The sequence below is a fragment of the Podarcis raffonei genome, chromosome 6 (assembly GCF_027172205.1).
Source record: "Podarcis raffonei isolate rPodRaf1 chromosome 6, rPodRaf1.pri, whole genome shotgun sequence".
NCBI lineage: Eukaryota > Metazoa > Chordata > Lepidosauria > Squamata > Lacertidae > Podarcis > Podarcis raffonei.
In genome coordinates, this window is record NC_070607.1 from 37716483 (window position 1) to 37739859 (window position 23377).

At 40.9% G+C, this 23377-nt stretch overlaps 1 protein-coding gene across 21 annotated transcripts in view; it reads right to left on the reverse strand.

The window, feature by feature from the left end:
* Window positions 1-23377, reverse strand: part of SGIP1 (SH3GL interacting endocytic adaptor 1) — a 137167-nt gene that overhangs the window by 60729 nt on the left and 53061 nt on the right. For 5 of the 21 annotated variants that reach the window (XM_053392132.1, XM_053392131.1, XM_053392133.1 and 2 more), the window contains 6 exons: window positions 22098-22161; window positions 17515-17539; window positions 13749-13826; window positions 12262-12318; window positions 7856-7910; window positions 6557-6732 (listed from right to left, as the gene is read on the reverse strand). In XM_053392132.1, coding sequence (XP_053248107.1) covers window positions 6557-6732; window positions 7856-7910; window positions 12262-12318; window positions 13749-13826; window positions 17515-17539; window positions 22098-22161 — 455 coding nt within the window. Of the gene's footprint in view, window positions 1-6556; window positions 6733-7855; window positions 7911-12261; window positions 12319-13748; window positions 13827-17514; window positions 17540-22097; window positions 22162-22654; window positions 22848-23377 lie in introns of those variants that run through there. The other 16 variants (XM_053392140.1, XM_053392127.1, XM_053392141.1 and 13 more) reach the window with 10 other exon arrangements.

The window sequence follows — 23377 nt, forward strand, 5'->3', positions numbered from 1 at the left end:
GAATAAACAAAGAAATATTCCTCAAAAACCTCCTTTACCTGGACCATGCTGACCTGGGAAAAGGTTACATAAGAAAAGCCTCCTCGTCTGGGTGTTCCCCAGTTTAGGAGCTGACATAATAAATGAACAGGCACATACAACAGCTCCACTGCTTTCTTGGGGAGGAAATGCAGCTTGTTTGCCAGCCTAAGCCAGTCCTTAGTTGGGCTTGCCCACTCTGTCTTCAAAGCCTTAGGCAGGTACAATGCCTAAGGAGGACCCCATGGGCGTGGCTAAGGGGGGCAGCTGCCCCTCTAGATCAAGTAAATCAATAAAAATACTTAACTGAGGTTCTGCCCCCCCCCAGCATGAAGCCTGCCCCTGCTAACATAAATCCTGGCTACGCCCAGGGAGGACCCTGTGGGAAGGCGATTCTTGCTCCCTTCTGGGTGGCTTCTGAGGCGTTCACCAAAAGCACCAGGAAAACTTCCAAAGGAAACAGCAGGGCAGGCTGCTTTCTGTCTTACTCCTAAAGTCTTTCCCCCTCTGCCACTTCCTGTATTTGGGGATTCAGACCCTGCCTCATACAGCTACGTGGCCTGGCTAGGAATGAACCCCAGGGTCAATGGGAACATGCTGGCTTAGCTTTGCGCAGTGGCAGTATCATAGCCAATGAGGGGAATGTGTTGGCTTGCTTCTTTTGGGGGTTGTCATCCCTCCCCCACCAAAGAGAGGAGGTGCCTCTTTGGAACCCATGGGCTGCACGCTTGTGGGAAGTACAAGAGCTCTGGAAGAGCTTCTAGAGGAGGAACCAGAATGGTCCCTGAAGCTCCTATTTCCTCTTGTCCTAAGACTGGCCCTGGGACCTGCCCTTCCACCCCGTGCCATAGACCTCAGGAAGTATTCTCTTTGCTACCTCAATCCTCCAATGTGCTGCTCCATTAAGCATGCATGCTTGCTATGGCCATGCAAGAAAGTTCTATAAGATAAGAGTTCTGTGATGGGTTCCACACGCAGCCACATACCCTGTGGGTCAGGGATGTCAAAGCAGTGCCCCATGGTAGATCATGTGGAGCACCCAGCCTCCTTCTGCCTGTCATCCATCAGCATCAAGAGATTCTGGTACACACCTACCCAACTCAGATCACTACCCTCACCCTTGGAGCCACAACCCGACTGCCAAGCCTAGGATGTGTTGGTAGGAAGGGGGAGGAGATATCTGGAGGCAGCAACCAAAGGAATAAAGGGATTTCTACCACCTCCCACCCCAAAGGAAGCAGGAACCATTTCGGCTCTTAGGAGCTTCAACCAAGCACCACCTGGAGGCTTGGTAGGTAAAGCCAGTCTGATAAGTGCATGGAAGTCCCTCCTATATAAGGAAAGAAATTTGGTTCTGCTTTTCAGCTCTAGAGCAGGTGCCTCCCTGAAGGTACTTAACACCTTATGGGATCCTCTAATGAATATGCAATTCATATTCCAAAAGAGGTTTGGTTTATTTCTGATAACAACTTTTCATCTGTCTCTTATCTGGACTCCTGGTTGTCCTCCTTATTCTATTTATATTGCGACACTGCAATATCCAGCAAATGCTACTCGCTCCCAAGTGCCTCAATCCTGTTTGATGCTTCGGTGTTTGAGCAGATGGCCATTGGCTAAAGCAGGTTACAGGGCAGAGCAAAGCACTGCTAAGTCTATTAGCTTAATTGACATGGAGGAAGAAGTAACTATATATCAAAAAAAAGAAAAGAAAAAAGAAACACACTAAAAAAAGAAGAGAAAAAGAAAAGTCCTATCAGTGAAGGTGAACCCTCCCTGCTGCTTGTCTTGTGCCTCACTACTCCATCCATTTTTCTTCTTTCCTGGCTCCAATGCTAGAAATGACTCAGGAGCAGACAAAAGTGCCAAGAGAAATTAACTGCGGAGATGTAAGTTACAGGGAAAGACCATCCCATCCCTAGCTTTACTTTGTGAACAGGGGCAGGCACATGAAAAGAACATAGGTGCTACTGTCACATATAACTGAATAGTGCAATTTATCTGGTGGTGGGAGATACCAACACTGTGCTGGGAGTCTCCACCTCTAGCATGTTTCAACATCTGAAGTAAGTGTATGTGCTTAGTGATGTCTCTACACAATCCGAAACCCGGCCTTTGAAGGATTCCAGGTCATATAAAGACGTCCGTACACATGCACAAATGCCATGTGCATCAGGTTCACTTTAGTACCTCTAAATGAACATGTGAAAGTTGGGGTAGAGTCTGCCATGATGATGCCCCCACCATGCTTGTTCTGCCTTGTTAGAATACCTCTGAGGATCTAGGCTAAGGAGAATCAGGTGGAATGAATGTAAGGTCAGGCTAACTTGGCTTCGCTGAATAAAAAGGTCAAACAGAAGTTATTCTAGGCCTGGAGAACAGGATGACAGGACAGATTGGAAGAAAGGAACCCAAAAGAGGGTGCAAGAGGGACAGTGAAACCCTACACAAAAGGGCAACACTTGCAGGCCTGGACAATGTATGCCAGAGCTCCTTGGAGCCCTATAGACACGATAATAAATAAATGTAATTTTTGAAAGAATTGCCAATCATATCTGGAGTTTCCACCCTGCTTGACTTTTGTTAGTGTTTTGAAATTTAAAGAAAGACCCCTTGACAATAAAAGTTAAAAATGAAGCTGCAATCGCCTATCCTGTTGCTTTCTTGACCACCTTCATCCTTATCAGGTACAGCAGAAACAATAATTGAGTAACTAAAGTAACTGCTCCACACAATCGTCTTTGCTCCTACCTCATCTCTTCTTAGCTAATGGATATCCTCAAGCACACCGTCCTCTGCCTCTTATAAAAGCTTAAAGGAGCAGAGTAGTCAGCCATGTCCTCTATATACCACCCTAGGTGCCTTATGGATGAAATATAAAGACTTTATAAGGATGCTGGCATTTACCCTTTAGCCAATAATAGGATGTGGAAAACAAATATACAATGCTTTCACACACTAGATGGAATCCAACTATTGTGAGCCAAGTGTTGTGTTAGAAAACAAGGCATCACTTCTATTGATCAGAGTACAGTCTTTTGAATTAAACACCCCAAATATCTTACTTAATTTACTGCTTTTAAATATAACAGCATGAAGTGCTGCTGTCTTAGAAAAGAATGTAAAGCAATGCAATTTGCTTGGTATATATTCTGTCCTTATTAAAAGAGTGTAGTTACAGAGCAATTTAGTTCAGTTATTCTTATTAGCATCCTGCTCTCCATAAAGAGCATTACTGCTTTACATGCCAAGCTTCCTTAAGACGTACAACATCAGTAGATCAGGAAGCTGCATTTTCTGCACTGCAACAAAGCCATCATTCTGATTTACTGTTCCCACATCTTCCACAGCCCAGGAAATGAGTGTCACAAATCAACTCTTGAACCTGGCTTCCATATACAACAATATAATGCACTGTTGTCTTGCCTCCAAGCCCAGCTGCAACAGCCTGGTGACTGCATAATGACTGCAAAGCTCACTTGCTAGAATAAAGACCTACCGCCACAGCACATAAGCAAAAAACAGAATGCAACAGCAAATTTAAAAACAACATAAATGTGATCCCAGCAGTATTGTTAAAACACGTTATGTGGTTTAATTTAGTACAACTTCAGGGTTTATTTGCTTTGGTTTACAAGGTTGAGACCAACAAATAAATAAACAAAAGTTGACATTGACACCTACTTCCTATTATGTAGCTAGTTCCATATTATTAAAACTTAAGTATCAGATGAAAATGCGATTGCTAAATGTCAATCAACATTGGAAAACTTTATTTGATTGCAAATTAAAAACAGCTAATGATAATTCATTTTGTTCTATTGTAAACTGAAAAGCTTTTAAGCAATTATGTACCCCCAGAACACTACTACTTAGAACAGCAATTAATTATAGATATAAGTTAGTATTAGCTGTGACGAGGGATCAGTTAGGGGCGTTCTACAGTTTTTCTGTTGCCAGGATATATTCTGTCATGGCTTTCTCCCAAGAATGTCAGGAATAGTACTTCTGTGAGGGTACTGAAAAGTCCTGAAGCACTGTTCACCTCACATAACTATAAAACCCTGCGTTCCTTGCAAAGGGGAAAATGGGATATTTGCAATGTAGGTATGAATTAGTAACATGTAAGTAAGTCTTACATTTACGTTTTGTTTGTGTGCCCCTCTGACAGCAGTCTACCCTTGATTTTTAGAGTAAAATTTTAGAGAAAGCATATGGGTTCATGTACAAGCACACAAAACAGTGACTTCTGAGATTTTACTTTCACATTTTTTTTATTCCACAGTCCTCAAAACTCACAAGCAATACTGTTGGACTATGGCCCCACACATAACACAATTTTTAAAAGGCATTGTTGCCTAACCTCCTTAACAAGGGCGCCTATAATAATAATAATAATAATTTATTATTTATACCCCGCCCATCTGGCTGGGCCTCCCCAGCCACTCTGGGCGGCTTCCATAAAAACCAAAAATACAGTAAAATATCACACGTTAAAAACTTCCCTGAACAGGGCTGCCTTAAGATGTCTTCTGAATGTCAGGTAGTTGTTTATCTCTTTGACATCTGCTGGAAGGGCGTTCCACAGGGCGGGCGCCACTACCGAGAAGGCCCTCTGCCTGGTTCCCTGTAGCTTTGCTTCTCGCAATGAGGGAACCGCCAGAAGGCCCTCGGCGCTGGACCTCAGCGTCCGGGCAGAATGATGGGGGTGGAGACGCTCCTTCAGGTATACTGGACCTACAACTCCCCCCCCTCAAATCTGAACAGTTTAGGGGGGTGAGTAGGATATTTTTTTTTTGCAAAGCTTCAAGACATTGCATGCTAACAAAGACAAGTCAGATGAGACTTTAAAGAGACAGAGCCCACACTGAAATATACAAACTGCTGCGTGCCCTGAAAGGGGTTCAGTCTCCATCCCTGCTCCTTTGCTTTCCTATGAGTTCTGGAATCTCCCGTGGGAAATGGATACTGTACAAGTAATTTCCACAAGGGAGAAGGTCCTCCAAAGCCTTTATCTCCAAGCCCTCTCTCATGGCTGGCAACCTCTTTTTATTTCACTTCAATAAATTATTTTATTATTTAAAACACGGCTGTGGCTCCGATCTGATGGAACGCTCTGTCACAAGAGACTAGGGCCCTGCGGGACTTGACATCTTTCCGCAGGGCCTGCAAGACAGAGCTGTTCCACCAGGCCTTTGGCCAGGGCACAGCCTGACTCCCTCCGACGGCAATCTTTGCGGAGCTCTGGCCCAATGGTGGCCAGTGGCTTGAATTGAATTAATTTTATAATGAATGATTTTAGAGTGTTGTGTTGTGTTGTACTGTTTTATTGTTGTTAGCCGCCCAGAGCCCGGCTTCGGCTGGGGAGGGCGGGATATAAATAATAATAATAATAATAATAATAATAATAATAATAATTATTATTATTATTATTATTATTATTATTATTATTATTATTATTATTTCTTACTTGCTGTCATTGGATACACAAGGAATAGTAGCTTACCACAGCTCTGTTCTCTTTACGACAAACACTTTTGTTGTGTTCACACTTCATATCTCCACTTATACATTTAAAACATTTTACAGTGTAATCCTATGCATGCTTAATGAGGTCTCCCTGTGTTCAGTGGGGCTTTCTCCCCGGAAAGTGTTACAGGAGTGCAAGTCCTGCTTGTGTGCAAAATTTTCAGATGGAAATAGTATGTGGGGAAAGTGCTAAAAAAGTACCTCTCCCTCTGTGCCAGTCTTTCCTTTCAAATTGCAGCCTTGTATTCTGTTGGGGGTGGGGGAATCCTCCAGATCACAGAACTACTTGCCATGGCTTCTCCTTCTCCAAGGGGCAAAACAATAGCATCTTCATTCATTCTCTGCTGCCCCTTATGACATAACAATCCAGACTATTTCCAATAAATTAGATTCTGACTTTACATGGAATCTTACGTTGCCAAATTACAGCTTTACACCTTTAAGCATACATAATGGCTGGCTTTCAAGTCTCAGAGGGCGGCTCAGCATAAAGCATAGGGGGGGTGGTCTACTTCCCCTAAAAAAAGATCAAGGACCTCTCCTGAGCTCACAAAATCAATATATGGCTATCTGGCTTGTGGGCATTATAATTAAAGTGTACCTACAAAAATGTGACCCTATTTTTAACAAGTAAAGTCATCTATAATTAGTAATGTATTATTTTTTGTTAAAGTGCTGCAAATGTTTTTTCTTTTGGCATGGATCAAAATAGCCGTGCCATTCACTGATATGAGAAACATTAGGCTTACTGAAATGTACTTGGCATGCACAGAAAGTTGCTAGTGCAGTTCAGCAATATACTTTAAAAAGCAACCTGTCAACATGCAGAACACATTTTTCAACACATCCTGAACCAAAAATAGTTTCTAAAAAGCCTTTCCATTGTGTGATAAAACCAAGATTTGTTATAATAAAAATGCTAATACAAGAAACAAATATAACAAGGAAGCTAAGCAAAATTAATTTTTGAAAACTAATCAATCACCATATTAAAAAAAAGAGTTTTGCTTACCACTAGAGATGGCGAAAGTGCAATGTTGCCTATAGAGGCTTTCAGTTCATCAACGGTTGCCGCACTCTTAAGAACATCTTTAGACTGCAAGGGCTTAATCTTAATGTTGAATTTCTTGTGTGCCTCCTCTTCCTCTTCAGATTCACTTGAGGAATAAAAGTGCTTTCCTTTGGTAGGTAGATCACAGTTAAAGAGAAATGTTGTTGAATCACAAAATATAACTTTTGGAACTGATTGGCATGGGCCAACAATGATAAAAACAGATCTACAAATTCCAGAGAGTAACAGCAACCAGCAGCACCATAAGATATGAGATAGTTAATATTGCGGAAGGCAAACTATAATGCTATTGGGCCCAAGCCATTTAGGATTTTGTACACTAGTATTAACATCTTGAATCGGGCCTAGCAGCTCAGCATTTTCAGGACCAGAACCCTACCAGTAGCTGCAACTTCCAAACTGTCTCCAAGTGCAGCCCTACACACAGCAGGGTGCAGTAATCCAAATGGGAGATCAGTACAGCATGCTTAGCCCAAGCTATTCTTGTCCAGGAATAGCCACAACTTGTGGACTAGCCTAAGCTGGGCATTAGCACTTCTAGAGGCCACAAGGGCCACTGGAGCCTCTAACACAGGCAACTTGCAACCTGCACACATTTAACTTGTGCGTATTCAGCTTTACACGTTTGGCTAAAGTAAAATAAAATAAAAGGGGTGGAAAGGAAGTGGGGTTCCAGGAAAAATGATTTTGGCAATCCCATCTGCCACTGAACCCAATGTGTTTTGACTATATGCAATTTTGGCTTTACACTTGATCACCAGAATGTAACCCCTGTGTAAGTTGATTCTGGATCAGCAAGTACTCCCAGACTACGATCCTGTACCTTCAGAGTAAGTGCAACCCTTTCAGAACAGATCATCCACCTAATTCCTGGACATAAGATCGGTCCATCCACAATACCTCCATCAGGATCAATTTCAGTTTCTTGGTCCCTACCCAGACCATCACTGCCTTCAACACCAGGCATGAGTGTTGGCTCCTTTTTTCTTTTTATAATGATTGCTTAAAATTAAATTTTACTTATGGCCACTATCTTTTCATTCATAAAGCCTCTTGAACATTTTGGGCTCCTTTGGGATATACGTTTGATAAATATATAAAATAAAATAAACTTGAGATGCTGATGTTTCAGGGGCATCCAGCGGTAGGGAGGATGGCAGCAGGTGGCCACACTTGAACCAAACCCACACTTGTTTCAGAGTTTGCAAACTCAGTTGTAAAACTGACCATGAAGGATATAGCCTGGTTCGTCTGGTCTGATGCTGTATCCTTCTTCATCAAGCTCAGGTGAATTCTAGTGCAGCAAACATAGTGAAGCAATTAGAGTACTTGCAAAACATTAAGTAATCACTCTTTCTTTCCCCTCTCTCCCACCAATTTCATATTAATAAGAAGCACTTGTCCAAAAAACTATTGGTATGTGAGGTGCTCTCTATGCTTAACTAAGAATAAAGAGTCTACCCAGGAACCTGTTTTCTCAGCCAGGCAGTCAAACAGTTGTGCTAACTGCTCTGATCTCTGTGCAGCAGGGGGAATGTGGGGTGAAAATATTAAATAGATAAGGAATATGTCTAATATAAGAAAATGGTTGCTTGGAAATATGGAAGACATCAAAGCATTATGTATGCAAACATTTGCATGAGGCCTCTTGCTAAAGAAGGGCTCATTTCCAGTGCCTGATAGAATTTTCTTCTTGCACCTTTGCCTTCTGGTTACTACTCTATAAAAGTGATGTCCTTGTATCAGAGATCAAATTGGCTCTCATTTAATAAAATAAAATCTAGCCTCCACCTTGGTTTACATGGCCATGACAACATTCATAACAGAACCAGCTGCTTATTTTCTGATGGTTTACAAAATTCCCGTGTTGCTTCCTTCTTCAAAAAGCTCCAAAGTGATTTACAACTAAAATTAAAATACAGTAATAAATTGCATAATCATATAAAAACATAATCAGAACACAAGCATCCTATCACTGGTGCTCCCAAGAAAAACATCATGGACCATCATATGGAAAGTTGTCAAGCGATCAAGGACAATCAATGCGGACACATTCCCCCATCTCTCTGCTGACACAAGGTATAATACAAGATGGCCTCAGTGCCTAAACCAGGCCTAAACACAGAATGAAGTAGATCTAGAAAATCAGCTTCACCCAAGAGTACCTGGAGACTAGAGCAGATTGGTGCCCACCGACTCAAGAACCGGGCTCAGCAAAGAGACATTTGCAACCAGTCTATAGTTATACATAACTTTTGGGTCTAATGAATTTTATTAATGAGTAGTCTTGCTGGCTGTTTCGTGGGACTACTCCCTCTCTCAGAGAGGCATTAATTACCGTATTTTTTGCTCTATAAAACTCACTTTTTCCCTCCTAAAAAGTAAGGGGAAATGTGTGCGCGTCTTATGGAGCGAAAGCAGGCTGCACGGCTATCCCAGAAGCCAGAACAGCAAGAGGGATTGGTGCTTTCACTGTGCAGCAATCCCTCTTGCTGTTCTGGCTTTTGAGATTCAGAATATTTTTCCCCCTTGTTTTCCTCCTCCAAAAACTAGGTGCGTCTTGTGGTCTGGTGCGTCTTATAGAGCGAAAAATACGGTCTCTTCTTGGGCTATCCCCTCCCTACTGGATGTTATCAGTCATAACATGTACGGGGGCAAGAACACCCACACCCTTCCAAGCACATCATCCACATTCTCAAGCCTTATTAATTGAAACTCATCCATGAACATCTGACAAAATAGTGTTCTGGATACTCTTAGAAACTGGCCTGCTATAATAGTGAAATCTAGGTCTCTATGGATACAAGCAATCATATCCTCAACATGCCTTACAAATAATTCACAGCAGGCCATTGAGAGTTCCACCATATCCTTCAGGCCAATATGTAAAAGCATCCTATAAAGCTCTGCTGGATGAGACACCAAGGATGATGGAGGCAGAGAAGTAATTTTTTACTGCCTTCACCAGCACAAAATAGGCTTTACAATGAGCACACACTTGCTTTCAACTGCATTCATTCCAATTCTTCCTCTACTTGCATTATAATCATATTCTAACCTGCTTTATTGCTCTCAACTCCAGGGTATAGCATGGTACTACTTGGGCTCCGGCAAAGCCCTTAGGGGTGAACATAGGGCAAATCCTAAATTGCAAAGATAGACCAGGACCTCAACCTCTCAGCAGAAAAAATACCCCCGAGTCTCCTGGAAGCCAATTGGTTCCATCAGTCTTCAACAGCAGACCATTCTAATAGGCCCCCGTCTTTGCAGAAGAGAAAAGTAATTGACAATCTAAATCTCAACAGGAGGGGATCTGACCATGACAAGGAAATGCAGTTACAGTGAGACACAGCTGGTTGATAAAGCCAAAAAGGTAGTACCAGAAAGAGCAGTTTATTTGAACTATACTGTCTCTATATCAAATCTCATTTATTGAAGCATTTTCCAAAAAACAATGTCTGGAAAGAATGCATGACACATGTGTTAAAAAAAATATTGTAGCATACCACTCTATTTATAGGTATTAATCATGCCAAATAATACTTCAACCCAAACACCCAGTCTCCTCAAACTGGGCATAGTAACTGTACTAAAAAATAATAGTAATATTTTGATTATTTTACTTATAATGCATATATATATTATACATACTTGGTATACAAAGTGAAGAAAAAGAACTTCACAAACACACACACACACACACACACACAGTTAGGGACTACAGTAATTTTGTTATATTACCAGATCAAGTTGTGTGATTTTAAAGGTGATCATTGTAAACAGGAACACACTTGAACTTTTAAATTTTTTCAGCTAAAGCAAGCAAAAACTATTCCAAAAGAAATTTTAATTTCTTCTAATTAACTTGGACACCTTCCATACTAACAGCATGAAGTCTGTCTGAAATGGTGCCCACCTTATTAGCATAATTGGTCTTTAACGTTTTATTGGCGCTTTCCCATTCTTCCAAGGCAATTTTGCACAATCTAATTAACACGAAAAGATTAGAAGATATTCCAAAGTAGGGCTAGGGCATCCCTTTGAAGCAAGGGTGCTCAAATATGCAAACACTCCTTCTCAAATGACTGCGAGGAGAACCAAAGTGGTCTGTTCTGCTCACCCTCCCCTCCCCCCCAGGCTAGTCCCCCTTTCCACAAGGCTGTGTGGGGCTGACTGCTTTTTGCAGCCCAAGATCTTGCGCTCTGACAGCACTGCTAATGTCCATGTTCTGGGGCTGTAAAACCTAGAGCAGGCTTCCTCAACCTTGGCCCTCCAGATGTTTTTGGCCAATAGCTCCCATGTTCCCTAGTTAGCAGGACCAGTGGTCAGGGATGATGGGAATTGTAGTCTCAAAAGATCTGGAGGGCCAAGGTTGAGGAAGCCTGACCTAGAACTTCAAGAAAGGTTTTTGCAGGACAAAAACCAAAGCTGTTGCTGATAATCCTCATGCCCCAAGGGCCTTTCAGAAGCAGGTTTGCTTTCTGACCCACACATGGTGCTTTCAGAGATGAAACATCTTTACATCTGCCTGGTTAAAATCATGGAGACCATATTTCTGCTGATTTCAAGTAGGTATATTGAAAGACACTGCAGTTCAGACAATGGCTGGCAAACATTTTTATGTTTAGCATGTGCAAAAGCCCTCAAGCTTTTATGAGTACTAAAAGGAAGCAAAAACCTTTGAGCTGAACACAGGGCTGTTTATGTATCTCTGTTCCAGCGTAAAGTGTAAACTCGCATCCACATCTATATGAATGCACTATTTTCCTTAAATAATTTAAATTGTTGCTGGTTTAATTCATTCAAATTACTCCAAGATCATATCCTTTTCTAGCTCTAGTTGCAATTCCCAAAACCAGCAGAGACTTAAACCTGAAACAGGTGTGACACAACTCTCAATTTTGCTAGGGGCTCCAAATTTGATGGCACTCTGCATGGTAATCTAGAAAAAGAAAGAAGCTGTAGTTTTCTCTTTTGTGCAAACTACATCACTATGGAGGGGAAACTATGTATTTTTTCATGTTCCATCTGTTTTTCAGAGGCAGAGTCTTAGCTCACTTGCATACAAGTTTGAAGAAGGTAAGAAACAGCAAGAGAACGACTGGTATTTCTAAATTTCTCCAAACTGCTGTGTAAGAAAAGGCACCACATCTTCCTTTAGCCTTCTGACAGGCGCAGGTGACGGGTGAGTGTGTAGTAAAACTGATGTTTCATGCCTGCCTAGTTTGAATAAGATAGTGAGAATGTTTCCTGGCAATCTAAAGCTTTGCACAAGTGAGGAAAGACTCTACCTCTCTTCTAAATTCTATGCATGTGCTGGAGGGCTTAGAAGGAAGGTGAACTCTCACTTGCTCAGCAGTTTGAAGGTCATAAATAAACTGTGAGAACAATATATTTCTACGTGGGCCAAATCTAAGATCCCAATTGGATAGCTGGGCAGCTAGACATGTCAGTGAAATCCTGAATATTCAAATATTGTTATCCGCTTTGTGCTGTGATTATGAGATGTACTAAAGTGTGAAAGAAGTAATCAAGAAACACAGTGAACACACACACACAAAACAGAGAGGCAAGTTCTCAGAAAATTCTTATAATAAGGAATGTTCTTGGGAAGGTATGAATGCCAGGTGATTACTCTTACTTACATATCTTTCCCAGTCAATCTCTGAATAAAACCCATTTGGAGCACCATTGGTTCTCTTCTGTAATACACAGTTAAAAATTATAAGTTTTATATTAAAAAGGGGAGAACAGCAACATGCACTAGTTTCTTAGAAGATATGACAAAGTCATGAGTTTTCAATTTGGGATGGTCTCTTAACTAAAGTGGGTTCTGGCTCCCTACTAATCAATCTCTAGAAAGAGAATGCCAGCCTCTCAATCTTCTTTGAGAAAGTAATTTCCAGTGTTTGAACTCTTGAATTTTTCAAACCTGATAAGCCAGGAGCAGGAATTGCAAGGAGAGACCACCATGCTGGAAGATATTACGGCTTATGGGCAAGACAAATGAGGATAGAGCTGCAACTTGGTGGTAAAGCATGTGATTTGCATGCAGAAGGTCTCAGGTTCAACCTCTGGCATTGGTCAAGTAGCAAGACCTGAGAACCTGGACAGCAGCTACTAGTCAGATTATACAATACTGGATTAAATGGAAATTAATAATATGATCTGGTATATGGCAGCCCCCTATGTTACAAATACACTTGAACAGAAGTGATGAGTTAATTAAGCTCTCCTAAATTTAAATAAGTATTACTTTAATATGCTGTACTTCATTTCTGAAGCCTTCGAAACCAAAGCGGTCAGGTGATCAAATAGTGGGCCAGATTCAACTAATGAGTCCTGCTAGTGGAAATGAGCAGAAGGTCTTCCATGATCCCATTCCTCCCTGGCTGGGGGGCATCAGGGAACCCCTCAAAACAGTGTACAGGGGTGTGGGGAGAGAAGAGGGTGATTGTTCTGTCTGGCAAGCTGAAATGCTTGTAGTGATGGAATGATCTCCTTAGAGCAATCCTGAATTCTTCCCATAGTCTTGAGCCATTTATAAAACCTGGAGAAGTATACAATACATAGCAGACTAATGAGGAGGAGGAAAGCTACAAAATAATCATATAGTTGTTGAGATATCAATCAAATATTTCATTTCAACCAGCTGTTACCTTCAACATTCAAGAAATGTCCTATAGAATATTCCATTTTTGCATGATACGTGTGAAATTATCCATGAAATTATCTACTTCCTAATGCATATTATGAACGCAGTCCTGTATTATTTATCTTATGAATGTAGTTTTTGAGGTGAGCCTGGCACGCGAGGTAATCCATTTCTATTTCTAGTTACCTGTATCCATCACAAATGATCCAAATACTACTGAATATTAGGAAACCATAGTGAGTACCTAAACATAATTAGACATCTATGGACACACAGAAACACATCAGAATCACAGGGGCAAAAACATATGTGGTTGGGCATCCTATGCAGAGCACCTGGAGTAAAAAAATACATTGAAGTAAGTGATGCATAAACAATGCCAAACATACATTTGTACATGCAAACTTTTTTTGGCCAGACTTACACATTGTTCCAACCAACCCCCGGGTAGCTTTAAACCAATATTCATGTCCTTACCGAAACTGATTTTCCTCCTTCCTGTGCACACTCTGCTTTGTTATTGGAGGGTGGATCATGAGGATGAGGGCTGGGTGGCTGGAATGGATTTTGTTTTTTTATAGAAAAAGGGTTAAAGTATTGGGTGGTTCGGTTTTTTTAAACACATGAATCTACATGGAGTAAGCAAGCTCAGAATGCACTTTTCAAAGGCATTACTTGCCAAATGTAAATGCTGCTGTCAGCAGACTATTTTGGAACGTATGATAGGGCTCTATTCAGCAGAAACTGGTTCTCTTATAACTGAGTGGCATATACAATTATCTCTAATGCTAAATGTTTTCCCCTTATTTCCTTTGAGTAAGATGTTTACAAGACATAACATTTTCACGCATTTCAGAACTATGTCCTCATACAATTCTACAGAACATGCTTTATTTAATGTGGCAGCCATTGCAGTGGCCCTTTAGAGTATTGTAATATAACTCAGCATTTCTTTTGTAACTGAACACACACCTACAAGAAGTAACTCAGTGAATGTTTTCATCCTGGTTTTGTGCAAGAAAAAGGTTAGCAGCATTTTGGTATTAAGTAAGTCTTGAAGAGTTCTAGGGAATATGATCCTTCTCTAAGTGCCAGCTCTTTTCCTATTGATCATCACCTACAGTCTTTTATGACCTCTAGACTACAAAGTAATTAAAAAACAGGCCAATAACATGAACAGTTTTCAAGCATACTTTAAAATTCTGGTCATTTAGCTTCTTCTTCTTTATTAATCTGATTAAAAATTGCAAGCGCATAATTCCAAAGTCAGCATAAAAATAAGGCTACATTATACTAAATATAGCAGAATAAATTCTTCAGGTTCACAAAGTAAGCACCTTCTCTTAATCTTAACGTGAGAAGGGATTGTGTACAATTTTAAAGAGAATGTAATTTTTTTGTACTAAATGAGAAATGAAGTTAGGATCGTTCTCATAGTCTCCGAAAAGCAAAATGCTACATGAGGAACATCACCAACAAACGTAGAAGTGAAGGCCTTAAATGAAAAATCTTGGGAAAGCACAAGGAACACACCGAGGTGGTGACGGTGCATGAACCAGCATGGACAGAGAAAGCCCTTTATCATTCGTGGTTAACACCAAGAAAAAAAAGTTGCTCAGCAGCTCATTGCTTCTCAGCTTGCCTCACAGAGGATGAGAGTTACTAGGAGACCCCAGCGTCCCTCAGAGAGCTACAGTCCCAGAGTTCTATGGGAAGAGGGGTTGTTAAGCCACTTTACAGCAGGATTCAACTAACTAGTCCTGCTAATGGAAGCCCACACAAGGACTTCCACTAGTGCAATGGGGATTTCCCCCCTCTTCTCCTCCTGTGTGTCTCCAAACAGGCTCAGGTGTGTGTGTCAGGAGAACTCCTAGAATAGAGCTGGGGAGAGGGGGGTTGTGCCATCTGGCAAGCTGGAAAGATAGCCATGGCATTACCCTGAATTCCTCCCTGCGAACTGTAGTTCTGTGAGGGGAATAGGATTCTACCAACAACTCAGCACCCTTTCCAAACCACAGTTCACAGGATTCTTGACCGTTTAAAGTGGTATGATACTGCTTTAAATGTATAGTGCAAATGTGGCCCATATCTGCAAAAAAAGCCAGTCCTCCTCTGCCTTCTGTTTATCGCTTTGGTGTTAAATTTAAGTGGGTGGTGGTGAACAAGCGAGCAGATTGTATCTTGCACGGGGTTTCTGTGTTCACTTCCTCCCTTTGTAGACCAAGTATTTCCCTCCATATCATATCATCCCTCTTCCAGTCCCACATTGTTGGGGACAGGAATGAAGGAGAAAGACTGCTGAATATGTGCAGGCTGTTTCTATGAACTGGAACCCCGCATGCTCAGGAATTCCAGCTCATGGGGGCATTAGGAAGACTTCTCCCCTTCATAATTCCCTCAAACACATGACGGTGTTGGAGAGGGCCAGCATGAGGCAAGAGGGGGGCATGTGGGGACTCTCTACATGATCTCGGGTATGTGAAGTGCCTGAAGGGGCAGTGCACCAGTTACTTCTTTAAGGATGTAACACAGACGGGGACTGTGGGGTGGAATCAACGTGCAAGTTGGGAAAGTGAACAGCGTTGTTTTTTCTTCTGCTGAACAGAGCCTTGGCTGAACCATTAAAAACAGTATAGAGTTCCAAATGTGGTCTGCTTTTTGAATCTTTAAGCTAAAAGCGCTTGACAAAACACAATGGGGATGCAGAAGGATGTGTGGATGCAGGCTTTTTTCAATCTACAGCTGTGACCCTAAGCACATCTACTTGGACGTTCAGTTCTTCTGAAATCATTAATATTTACTTGCAAGTAAATATGTTTAGGATTAAGGATCTTGGGTCAGAAGTTTAAATAGACAGAAGTTGAAAGAAAGAAAAAATTATTAGGGCCTTTCCAGAAGACAAAGCCCCGCCAACCCCTTGATGTTATTTATCGATACAATTGGGCTAGCCTCTGTCCAGCACCACTAGTATGATATTTCACCCCATTTAAAGTTGTATAGTTCTCTCACACCCATTCTTTCCCCCCTGTGCATTTCTGCTGTATAGGGACAGATGCTCAGCCCTTAAAAAATAAAAATAAAAACCTACAGAGAAATCTCCTGTATTGGAGAAGGAACGGCATAGCCTTCTAAGAACCAAATAAATGGAAAAGGGGATTTGCAATAGAGCATTGCTGCAGGAGGAAGAAAAGAAAAAGCAGCCTTTGTTTGTTTTGCCACTGTTTGTGAAGATAAATGCTCCAACACCAGAAATATGAAGAAACATGATCACAGGCAGGGAAGTCAGCACTCATCACTAATGGCTCTATCTGTGGTTGTGGCACTCATGCAATGCATCCTTGCAAAGCACTCGCAAAATAGCAAGGGACATGCTAAGTAGGGAAGAACCCAATTTCCCCACTGACATAGTACATGCTTGGACAATGCATATTCCAGACACAGATGCATTTTCTTTAAGGAAGACATCTGAATCAAGACCAATGAAACAGCAGCTTATTTATTATGCAAAATAATGATCATCTGGAAAGGCCCAATTCCTTTAATTTTAGGAGAGAAATGACATTGTTTATGGCTGGTAGTGTTTCCATTCCACTGCTGAAAATCTGGTGAAGACTAACAAATGCTCCAATTTTCCTTAGAGTCTTCACAAGATAAATTTAAATGGGAGTTTTAAAGTCAGGAATCAATAAAAAGTGAAGTAAAATCCATATCTGAGCCCAACATTCTTCATTGCAAACTTAAAGCCTAATAGCTGATGTGGTACATTTCCTTCTAAAGTCCAGTTCTAGCAGAGACAGAAAACCTAAAACCATAAATAAAAGCAACAGTAACTCAACAGCAACCCTTCTCCTATTTCTATTCTCTACAGGAAGGCTTCCTGAATTGTTATTTTTAACCAATTTAAAATATTTGCAGGTATTAAATGTTTCTTCATCTTTCATGTAATTGTTTGTCTTTGTTCATCGTATTTATGACGATTATTAGAAAATTTATCTCACATGATAATCATTTGACCAAAAAAGTTTTGAGAGAAGGGCCTTAGACACTGGATATAAGCCAATGCACATCAGACAGTGTATCAACATTGATCATTTTAATATTATTAACTATATTAAAATAGAAATAGGGCAAAGGGTTCAAAATTGCTTATGACGATTCACAGGATGGGGGAAGCATTTTCCATTAGACACATCTAATTTAAAGTTAAGACTAAATCAATATATAAATTCCTTTAAATACTTACAGTTCCATCCCTGTCTGGTGATCCTCTGTAAGAAAGCAAAAATATGTACCATTACTACAAAACATCAAACCTCCTGCATTAATTTTTTGGAAATACTTTCCCCTCATCGTTTTAAAGGTTGGAGTTCTGCACTGCAAAACAATCAGCCAATATTGACTCTTTCACACATGAATCATATAAAGGGGGCGTAGAAAGGGGCTGCAGGGCCATGCCACTATCCTCCACCTTGAAGCTAGGCTGCTCTTCAAGCCTTCTGTGCCTCGGTCGCTCTAGACATCTTCATGCACAAACCTCCCACTTGTTCCAAAACCCTACGTGACTGGGGTCCCATAACATATGGAAAATTTTTGAACATAGGGCCTCTCTTGAATATGTCCACACCTAACATATAGAAAGGGTGAAGGAGCTGCATGACCTCAGGGTTGGGGCAGTGAGGTAGCGCCACTGCTCCACTCATCCTATCATGCTCGGTTATGCAATTCACACATGAAGGGGACTTGAGTTGAGACACAGTGCGGGACTGTTTTTTAATCAAATAGACATAGATTAGTTGACTTTGAACAGAAGAAGAGGCAGCCAATGAGGCAAACTACCACCACAGTCATGTCTACCTGCTGCCTCACCAGCTGTTCTAGGCCCTTTCTCCCCCTCACAGAGGTCACTTCAAGAAACTGCCCTGTGATGATGATGATGATTAATTTATTTATTTATACCCAGCCCATCTGGCTGGGTTTCCTGTGAGGAAAGAAGTATCAGTCAATGAAGCAAACTGCTATTATATAGTCACTTTTCTTGAACAGCTCACTTAAAGACCACATGCATAATTTTTACTTTTTAAATGTTTTATCCTTTGGAAGCCTGCTCGACTGAAGAGTAGAGTAAAAATACTTTAATAAATAATAAATCTTCTCTCATTAAACAAGGAACCCTGTCCTTGTCAGCTCCACTTCTGACCTTCAGAGTTCCTGTTCTGGGGTGGATTATGAGCATGTTCTGCTGAATGAGTTTATAACCTCCCTTCTGATCTTCGCAGTAAACTTACAAAAGTCAGAAATGGAGGAGCCAGGGTCAGGTACATAAGGCATAGGGGCTGGTATAAGCAACACCAAACCCTCTCCACATACTCTTAAGATGTAACCCAAAGAATGCTTCTCTCTCTTCCTCAAATTTCTGTCTATGAAATAAATAACAGCTTGCTGGCAGAAGGCTATTTGTCAGGCTGAACACAATGAAGATTGTGTGACATATATGAAGAGTAGTAGTACTGGAATAGAGCTGACAACACAAGACCCCTACAGTTTCTTAACAACAGAGGTTTAGAAAAGGCTCATTTCACTTCTGTAAGTCTGCATAGTTAGAGATCCATATTGCAATATAAAGAAAACCCCATAATGCCTGAACAGGAAAACAGCACAAGGGTCTTCAGCAGTTAATGTCTCTGCTACTTACGTGTTTCAAAATTGTATTTTCGACCAGCCCATTATAATTACACACTTCCACTTTATGATACTTATAAAGCTATACCATTAGTGCTCCCAGAGTGCCCATAAAAAGGGAAACTTAAATTATGAAAGATTATGTCGGGCATTCAGCTTGATGTGATGTAGAAGGTTAGTTGTTATCTCAACAATTTCCTCTAGAGAAAAATAGAAAAATATTTAAAACAGTTTTCGTTGTCTCTATGCCATTGTTGCAAGCTATCAACACTGAAGCTTGCATGGGGGGGGCGGTTCTTAAGTATGAGCTGGTATTAGCTTTGTTGTTAGACAGACACATTAGTGAATAATAATTCAAAACACACAATTCTGCCTGCTCCCTTCTTGATGTTCTTTGTTCAGTTGGTCCTGCTCCCCTTTAACCTAATGCTTCATACGAACAACAAACATTCCACTTATAGTGGAAATATAAATAATTGTCTCTTACGTTTTAGGGAGAGTCGCTCAAGTTGAGAAGAACACAAATCCAAACATTTAATATTCAAAATGTAATAAATAAAAAAATAATCAATTTGCCTCGTATTTTTCGCAATGATCACTATTACATGGCAGCAAATAATAATTGCTACTGCATAGTCATACAGTGGTGGAGTTGAACTTATAAAGTGATATCCAATGTTCATCATCCTCAGGCTTAGGCCCACTGAAAATCAATGGACAAGTTTCTTAGGCCTGTTGGTTTTCAGTGGGTCTAGTTTGAGAATGACGAATATTGGGTACCATCCATGCTTGCAAAGAGTTTGTTGTGCACACGCATTACATTTTTTAGGTAAATAAGGCATATGTTTAATCAGAGAAGTGCCAGAACTCAAACCTGCTGAGAAAGTCAAAGATTCTAATCTCAGATGGGACAAAGGCTAGTTTTAGTTAGTGGTGAGGAATCTGTCCCTTGTTCAGGAGAACCATTATCCTTATTATATCACATGTTCCAGAAATGGAGCTGTAGCAGTGATCAACTTCAGGCACTGAAGGTGGATTCTCTGTCAGCTTAAATGAATCTATAGTTGCAGCAACCTCCTTTACCTGTTGCTAAGCAACCCATTCACAGGCTAGGGCTGCAGTAGAGGCACACACCTTTAAAGGTGAGGCAATAACTGTTTCTCCCTACACTTGGGGAAGATTGTAAATAGGTTATTGGGAACTAACGTTGTTGTTCACTTTCACCCAGGTCACCAAAAGAATTTGACAAAAACAAATCCCCAAACCACCCAAGAAACTGACAAATTTACCTGCAATAATCACAGGGACAAAGACAGTATGGCCACTCTCTCTCTTTCTCTCTCTCTCTCCCCCCCCCCCTCACCCTCATCATGGGCTGGCTGAGTCAGAACAATACAGATGGATGGTTTGCCAAGGACCCAGGAAAGGGCTCAAGTGGGATAGGGAATTCAACCTGCTCTCTTGCCTCACCCATTTCCACAACAAGAGCCACAAGCCATGCTTCCCTCTCCATAGCCATTAGAGCCTTTCCCTGAATCTTTCACGGTGCCTATTGCTCCACCTAAACTGGTGCTTTCAGACATGAGGACTAGCCTTGCCTCTGCCAGCCCCACCCAGCTCTCGGGGGGGGGAGGCAAAGACACCTCCCCTGTCGTCCAGGAGGCGCTAAAGGAGGAGGAACAGATTATTCTGCCTACTGGGTGTAGTGAGAGATTGATTGCTGAAGAGCAGAAATTTTTGCTGCACTAAGTTGAGCATGTCCCAATCCTATATAAAAGATAGCAAGGGGGTGTGTTAGTTGTCAGATCAACTGTCCAAACCTTTTGTGTAACTGTACCTAGGAATAATAGTGTGTATTGCCTATTATGGCTTAAGCTGAAGATTTGCATATGTATACAGCAATCCAAACATTAAAGCTTTTGGAAAGAATCCTCTTTCCAGTTCTTGAGCAACTGGGAGCCAGGACACCCCTTTTCCACGCTGTTTTCGGGGGGGTAGTTCAATTTGTACCTCCCGCTCCCTAAAAGTGCTATAGAAATAGAGGGCAGGAAAACACTTGAAATAGTTCAAACCCCCCCAATCATCCAGAAAGGTTAAGCATTGCATGTTACAAAACAGCTTAACATCAAAAGCTATTCACCAATCCCATTATGTTCTAAACCTCAGCTGCTGAACAATCACCATGACACTGAAGTATAGCTGAAAAGCCAGGACAATTCTGCATAGACAAAAAGTGTCAGAATGTTTTCTCTTTCTAAGAGATGTCCTTTGCCTACTGTCAAGGCTCATGTTTAGATATACTATGCAATTAGAACAAGAAAGTTTCAGCCTACTCCTAGGCTTTTCAGAGAACTATGTTTCTGAGGAATGAAGCATAGCCACTAAGACTTTTTTAAAGGGGCAAAATATAGGCCACCTATAAAACGTCCATGACTTGAAACACACAAAATTGTCATTCTCACAATATCAGACAGCTGTCTCACTCATGCAGGGGTAAGGTTGCTATGTATTTTAAAGTATGCATTACAGGATACTGCTTTACTGGTTTTCCATTGTGCATGTCAAAATGCAGATTTCATGAGTTACTGGTGTAATCTTGTTAACCATTCAGCATTAGCCCCCTTGCTCTTCCACTCTACAAACCGAAGGACCACCTGAGCCTTTTTATTGCAGTCCAATCACTGAGATCTTCAAGAGAAACACTATTAGTTGTCCCTCATGCTGCACAGTCCCGATTGGCTTCAACTAGGTCAGGAATTTAGAATCACCACAGCCATGCTGTGAAACACTCCCCTAGCTGAGATTCAGCAGGTTTCCTTGGTTTTGACTTCCATGCATCTCTTGAATATTTTTTGTGCTGACAGGCCTTTAAAGTTGTTTAATTTTTGATGAGTCAGTCACCTGAACTGATTATCCTTATTTTATTATTTAACTTTAAATGATGTTTTCTAGTGTACACTGCATTGATATATTTTATGATATGGTGGTATAGAAATTCTTCTATAAATTAATATAAATTAATACTTACACAGAATTCATATTTTATTTTTAATTTTACATGATGTGCTATACTCCATAGTCTATTTCGCCTTGATATATTTCATATGGTAATACAGAAATACTTCTTTAAACATAAATAATACTTACGTGGAATCAGTGTCCTTTTCTTTCTTCCGTATTCCAAAGGCCTTCCTTGTACGTTTTTTCAATCCTGTGGAGACAAAAGGAAAATATAAATTGAACAAATTAGGTAGCTTTACATTTGTTATAAGCCTGCCTGAGTTACTTAGGCTGGAAGATTTAATAGAAACTTTAAAAATATTATGGCACAATGAATAAAATGCTATTTACGGCTCTATAAATTACAAAGTTGCAGTTAGAAAAAACACATAAAAGCATATTTCTTTCCAATCCTAAAACAGTGCAACATACTTTCAAGTAACATAAGTTAAGGCAATATTACAAGTGACACAGTAATTGAGAGAAGAAAATAAATGCCAGATATTTCAAGGCATGAGAAATGCATATTTTTGCCATGTTTCGCAAGCTGTTTAGGGAACATGTGGCATGTTCCAGTTGTGTTTATGTAGAACAGGGGTGGGGAATCTTTTTGGCTCCACACTGCATGCGCTAACTTTGACAGGTGAGCAGGGAAATCACTTGTGAACTACATATCTTTATGACTTACACTATGTATTGCCTACCTGTGAAAACACATTGCATAGTGGTTCCCAAATGCTCCACAGCTAGCTGGCTGTTGGGCACTTGGAACCTCCTGTGGTCAAAGTGAGCAGGGTTGACTTCTCCATGCATCAGCTGTTGTACATGGAGGTCCCTCCTGCTGTCTGCAGGTGTTGATTGTGTGAATGCAGGGAACTAGCACACACAGCCAAACCTGGTAGGATTCAAAGCACCACCTATTAGCTGATGAGCAGGTGGCTCAAGCCTGCTTTCTGCAGGGATTTGTTTGCCCCGCCCATCACAGCTGACATCATTGGAGTGACATCACCTGACTAACATCTGTGTGTGGTTTCAGGGAAACAATGGATCAGCTGGTGGGCCTGAAGTTCCTACCCCTGATTTAGAAACATACCCCCCCCAAAAAAAGCATAAAACCAAGAGCATTTTTGGACCATTGACATTATTTGTAACCATTGGCTGCCTATACAGCAATATCCAATCATTTTCTTCTGCTGATATGAAAGTCTATTAAATGCGCTCTATGCCCCAGTCGTCTCTGGAGAAGCTACATTATTTGCTTCCACAATTATAATTATGTTCTAATAACATAATTTCTCTAGCAGAAATAATTGTATTTTTCAGCACATTTCACCTGTGGCCCTCCAGCTGTTGAATTACAATTGCATACCCTCCAACATTTCTTCAATGAAAATAGAGACATTCCATTCCACAATGATAATTTTACT